Source organism: Amblyomma americanum, chromosome 11 (genome assembly GCF_052857255.1).
Source record: "Amblyomma americanum isolate KBUSLIRL-KWMA chromosome 11, ASM5285725v1, whole genome shotgun sequence".
Classification (NCBI taxonomy): domain Eukaryota; kingdom Metazoa; phylum Arthropoda; class Arachnida; order Ixodida; family Ixodidae; genus Amblyomma; species Amblyomma americanum.
Genome location: NC_135507.1, coordinates 34,504,060 through 34,510,334, shown reverse-complemented (window position 1 = coordinate 34,510,334; position 6,275 = coordinate 34,504,060). Strand labels below are relative to the sequence as shown.

The 6,275-nt window shown below is 50.1% G+C and overlaps 1 protein-coding gene across 1 annotated transcript; it reads right to left on the bottom strand.

The window, feature by feature from the left end:
* Window positions 1-355: 355 nt before the first annotated feature.
* LOC144111436 (sodium-dependent glucose transporter 1A-like) lies at window positions 356-5,640 on the bottom strand. The gene is made up of 4 exons (XM_077644735.1): window positions 5,429-5,640; window positions 2,628-2,754; window positions 2,150-2,308; window positions 356-1,534 (listed from the first exon to the last, which is right to left on the bottom strand). The coding sequence occupies exons 1-4, from the start codon at window positions 5,501-5,503 to the stop codon at window positions 504-506; spliced, it is 1,392 nt and encodes a 463-aa protein (XP_077500861.1). The 5' UTR covers window positions 5,504-5,640; the 3' UTR covers window positions 356-503.
* Between the last annotated feature and the right edge of the window lie 635 nt (window positions 5,641-6,275).

The following is a 6,275-nucleotide window of genomic DNA, read 5'->3' as shown; positions in this document are numbered from 1 at the left end:
GTTAAATTGAAGAGTTAAGTTAGACACCTGTCTCCTGCAGTGGACGTAGTCAGGCTGATGATGATATTAATTTGATTGCTGTGACGCCTCGCGCAATTTCTTCATTGCACTTTTACGCCACCAGTGTTCAGTATTCTCTTGCTCTTCTCCACTGCTGATGTGTTAAGCCAGGCCACTGATCCGTAATTTGATGTCTGTTCTATTGCGCGCCTGCACGCAAAATTTGAACTGTGGACATCAATACCTGAAATAATGTCTTATAAATTGCAAGGCAGACACGCAGATTTATCGTCGGTGGTCCTATTCTTTCACCTATACTGGAAAATGTAAACAAATAAAGAATACAGAGCGACCGGGATTTATTTCAAGCTGCGTGGGCTAGAAGGTAATAGAATGTGTCACAGATTTCTATACAGGAGATTTGTTTTCTTAAACAACGGTGAATGTTTTCCCGTTTCGTAGACGAGGCCGCAGCACCGATACAGGGAGCATGTCAGGGACGTCTAAATGGACTGCATTTCTTGCGCCTTCTCCTGAGTTCCGTTCGTAGTTTCCCTCTTGACGTCTAGATGGGGCCTCTTCTTCACGTAAAAATACATGGCGACAAAAAAGGCTACGCACAGCAAGACCGACACGGAGCACACATAAATGAACAAGTCCGGAATGTGGTCCAGGAACTGGCCCACCAATAGCGGCGGCGAAAGCGCACCGATATCCGTCGTAATAATGACGATGGACATCATCATGTTGCTCATGTTAATATAGGAAACCGTCCAGGCGACCACTGCGGCGTAGACGGGTCCCTGGCCGATTCCCATGAGCGCGCTGCACGCCCATAGAGCAGGGCCGCTGCTGGAGCCCCACACGAAAAGCACGGCGCCCGCGAATACAAGCATCACATGGGAGAGGACCAGCATCTGGAACGGCGACATCTTGATGGTGACTAGTGCGGCAGCCAGGCGGCTGGCCGCGTAGGAGAAGAAGTAGACGGCCGCCAGGCGCGCTGCCATCGACTTGGCGAAGTGCAGGTCGCTCTTGACGGCGTAGGCGGTCAGCATCTGGGCCGTGGTGCACTCCAGCGCTACGTAGACGCACACGTAGGCGCTTAGAAGGGCAAGCAGGGCGCGGCTGAAGAACACGTCTTCAGTCTTGGACGCGTCGCCCTCCCCGCCCTGTGTTGGCTTGACGTCGGAGCTGTCGATGAAGTAAAGTACGACCATGGCAATGACCAGGAGTAAGTGGAAGGCGCTGGTGATGCCGAATGCGTAGTAGACTCTGCTTTCGCCTGCGGCGTGCATATCTTCACCGGTTCCGTTGAGGATTTGCTCGAAAGGCCTGTAGCTGGAGTCGTTAGTTGTCAGGTACGTGGTTAGGTTGTCCGTCTGGTTAAGCGCCTCCTGGCCGACACCGGTGGAGAGGAAGGGTTCGGCGATGAGCGGCGCCACCACACAGCCGATGCCGAAAGCCAGGTGGAAGACCTGCAACGCGGGGTTGCTGTTCTCGGGCCACATCCTGATGATCCAAACGTTTGCGCCTGCGAGAAAAAAAAGGAAGGAATGTGCTAGTTGTAATGCTTTAAATGTAGTGAATCGCGCTAAAATTTCATTCGCTGTGTTCAGCGTTACTACACAATCGATATGCTGTGCAGTAGCAATAAGATTTCGGACGCTGCCCACCGCGATCGTCAGGACTGAAGGCAGGTCATGTGCTGTTTCATCTCCTGAGGTTAACGCGCCTCCGTGATAGGCTGCTCCACTGGGCCATTGGTATGTGGACTTCCAGGGATCTAGAAATGCAATGTAAAGAATGACCAACTCTGCATATATGGGAATTAACCCATTAACAACTATTGCGTCATACACCTAAGGCGGAACTGAAGTGTCCTCTCTCATTTTTTTTATCCAGTATGTTCACCCAAGACTCCCACTTTTCGATTTCCTAAGCAGCAATGACGCTGAAATATAGGTTAGGTAATTTTTGACATGCCGAAGTATCCTTTCCTCATTCTGTCATTTTCTTTTTTCAGTGGGACTAGGATTCAGAATGAAGTCTCTCTGACTGCAGGACCACGAGTCTCAATAGGCCTTTCCGGTAAAGAGCAGTTACACGAGCAACCTGGTACCTCGCTACGACGTGAAGATGGGCTCACCTGTGTCAAAGGCACCCGAGCTCATTCCGCCCAAGAAGACCATGGCGTGGGCGAGCACCAGGCTTCCGCTAAGGGGGATCATGAGCACCGCCACGCAGGCAATCACCATCATCAGGATGGACATGGTCTGCACGTTGTACACGTCGTACAGCTTGCCTCCTGCATCGGTGGAAAGGATGGCCCGTTCAGTGCAAGATTAGAGAACGAAACAAATGGCTTCATTCTGGTAAATGGCTACCACGCCCATGGTCTTTGCATGGGCGAGTTTATAAAGATGCTTCGTGATAATAAGACGGCGATCAGTGTGCTTGCCACGAAGGCAGTGTGTAGTCAGGCAGGTCATCCTGGAGCATGGCTTTCAAGCCGCAAGAATAAGAACGGCGCTTACACTTCCACTAGCACATCCCATAGGCGGCGCTCAGGTGAGTCCTATGAAACTAGGTTAAGTCGTGGAAACGAAACTGTGGAGTCGACGCACCGACCAGGGAGCCCAGCAGTCCACCAACGCATCGCGTCGTGATGAGATGCGACACAGTGGAGATGTCCGAGCCGTATATCTCCACTAGGTCCAGCAGCGCCACACCTGTCAGGGCGAGGATCAGGCCCTGCACGGAGTATGGAAAAGACGCTGGAGGCGGCGGACATGCTTCCTGGTCCTCTGGTATTGGCTATACAGCCTATGTGTTGGTGACTGCCAGACGCAAGAAGGAGTGTGCCTACAAGCAGCAATGCCACAAAATATTTTTCAGGTGCTAGTTTCAATGACTACTGCAGCAAGGGACCCTGGAAACGAAAAGATCCAGTCATTGACCGACTCAAAGAAGATGGAACTGGCGTTTTTGAGCCTTTACGAGTTCCTTGTTCAGAGCCTTGTGAACAAGCAACACCTAAGGCCTCCAAAAACACGAGTTTCATCATCTCTGACTTAAGTCAATGGCTACATTTTCGATTCCGGCCACGGCGGTCGAATATCGCTGGAGGCGAAATTCTAGAGGTCCATGTACTGTGCGATGTCAGGGCACGTTAAAGAACTCCAGGCGTTCGAAATTTCCTATGACCTTCACTACGGCGTCCCTGATAGCCTGAGTCGCTTTGTGACGTTCAACCCCCATAAACTATGAACCAGTCTTTTACATTATGCTGTATCACCAGCCGAAATTTCAACATACTCTTGACTAGTAAGGCACTCTCCTCTCTCACTCCTGTGTGAACACAGTTTCAGCGGCTGTCCACAAGGGGAAAAAGTGAGACAGGAGGATTCTGTAGGATTGTTTTATCAGTTCACTGGGTTCAGTTCGATGCCCCATTATTATCAATTCCAAAGCATGCAGGCTGGAGCTGATATAGTCATTGTGGGTACTGACACCTCGACACATATCCATTTGCGTTTTCAAGCGTGCCCCACTGGAACCTAAAGGGCTAAAACTGAATTGTTCAGCACCCGAAGATTTAAACGCCATCTCAGAGTAGCATCATTATCACATGTGAACACGGTCATCTGCACAGACAGCAGGCCCGATTATCACACCCGCTTTCGCGAGGAAGTCATGTGGCATTACAAGGCATGTCTAGAAATTAAAGCCAACCGCTGACCTGACACAACTAGAAGTCCTAAACCATACACGTTGCGAAACCTCGCTTGAAAAATTGACTAGACCCAGGGGCCACTCTTCGGGTGTACGAATAGCTCACGCAGCAGGGGCACTAGACTGAGGACCCCTCCCTGATGACTGCAGCAACAACTCCTGTACCAGAAAAATAAAGTTTACCCTCCCTCTTTATGTGAAGTTTCGCAACTGGTAATATCAAAGAGCTGAACACAACAGTACAACTTCAAATTTCAAGATGGTGGAAAGTTAATAGAGCTAGCTGGCAGCGGTGACGCTGTGGCTGAAGCGTTCTTCTGCTGCAGAGCCCGAGATAGCGGGGTCGAATCCCAGCTACGACGGCCGCATTTAGGCGGTGGTGAAATGCGAAAACTTCAGTGCAGGTTACAGATGTCCAGGCGGCCAAGGGAGAGAGAATAAGCATTATTCACAAACTGGTCTTGACAGCTGCGTGACGATCAGATTGGGAGGGTTTTTCATTCCGGAACTCCAGTGTCCCAAGCTGCTTCCCGAACCTGGTAGATGAACTTCAGCTCACCTTGCGAGGATAATCTAGTTAGTTGGCTGCTCGAACTGGCCAAAACTGATCCAGTGTCGTACAAAAAGACGTCTCTCATCGTTCATGCGCGGCTTCCGAACGGTGAACCCCACATACCAAAGTAAAAAGAAAGGGCCCCGGCGGTAACGCTTGCTGCTCGAAAAGCAAAGCGTGCTAAATGCTAAACCGTTCTCCTCAAAACTGCAAAATTCTACAAGACTTGGAATTAAAACACGGCATCTAAAGCCCGAATCGCGGACAAGCACAATACAGGACAGCCGTTCCGCCCAGCGGTATCTTGTGTGACCAAATCAATCGACAGCTGCCAGTAATTAAGCGAACCCTCATGTGGTTATCCTGAAAGAAAACACAGGTCATAGTTTCCATAAATAACTCAACTTAGTCTTCCCACTGCTATTTACTCCCCACGTTACTTCCACATTGGAGAGATGTGCCGTTTAGCCACCGGTATCGTACGGTATGGTATGGTATGACATGGTATGGTATGGTATGGTATGGTATGGTATGGTAGGGTACGGTGTGGTGTGGTGCGGTGTGTCCCAAAATGCACCTGCACTATGGGAGACGAGGGCTTCGACGTACACTAACACTGCGCAGCAGACGGGCACTTTTCGTTTTGTTTTTCTTTTTGTATTTCGCATCTCGCATCGAAATGAGATTACCGTGTGTGCGATTTGATCCCGCGTTTTTGGATCAGCGGCAGAACACCACCACTAAGCCACCGCGGCCGATTCCTTACAGATATGATATATATACATTCATTCGGCTTCTTATAGACACTATTGCCTTCCTACTGCGTGCCTTTAGACTGTCTACAGACAAAGGTATCTTAAATGTGCATGCCCATAAAACTGAAGACTGACTACAGACTATCTGTAAGATTTGTATTGCATATAGACTGTTCTAGAGGGTTTGTCTATAGAGAGTCTATAGACTTCATAGACAGAAGTCTATGGATAGGCTATAGACTGTCTAAATAAATTTTTGCACGGGACATGTTCCCATGTGCAGAGTTGAGAAGAGTGACTCTAAATGCGCCCATCGATCATGCGGTTAAACAAGTCTGCGAGGTGCACGGAGAAAAATATCTGGAAAAGGCACAGCTTCGCTCACCATTCCCATGCATCCCAGACTGAGATTGCAGGTCCGGCCCAACCGGAGCAGCATCTGGCCCCGTGGAGACAGCATCCTCTATCTGGGGCCGTATTTGCTGCAAGCCTCGAGAGAAAAAGAGACCGTTTCGTCAACGTACAGCGCAGAACCATTTCTGTGACCACGGCAGCAGTCGTAAGACGGTGACTCGTTTCGACAGTATCCCAGTGGCCGGCTTGCGGAAGCCAAATTAGGCGCCCATCTGCCTGCTCTTATCTCAAAATTACGCGCCCAGGAAGACAGCCTGATTGCCCCTCATAACGCCTCTAAATATTGCGCAGCCCAGACTCCGTGAACTGACGCGCTGGCGAGAGAGCTTCTCTGAGCAACAACTTTCCCTCACCTCGCAGTGCTTCGCCGGGCACTGATTAGGGCACAATATGATTGGAGATTAGATTTTAGTGGCACAGTTTCCTTCTCACGTCTCATCAAAAAACGGCGGATGTGCTAGCCCCCGACGGGAAAGCTAGTATTATGTTCAAACGCTGTAAAGCTCCCACCTAGCGTAATATATTGCAGTTCACATCCTTGACCTTCGCTCGACAACCTCAATGAACGCCGTCCTAAACTCTGACATTCAGGAGACGCGTGCACTGGCTCTAAAGAACCCTGGTTACAGTTGTTCGGAAGAGGATAATGAAAAGGCGTACGGTAGTGCTGCACACCTATTTAAGCACTTAAGAACTACACTCGAAGCGGGGGAGGGGGGGGGGGGTGCGGCAGCGTCGAGGGCAAGTAGGTCGACGGTAGATTCACGCACGGCTCCTTACGCCTATATATGCGAACTTTGTGAAACGCGCTTCGCGCT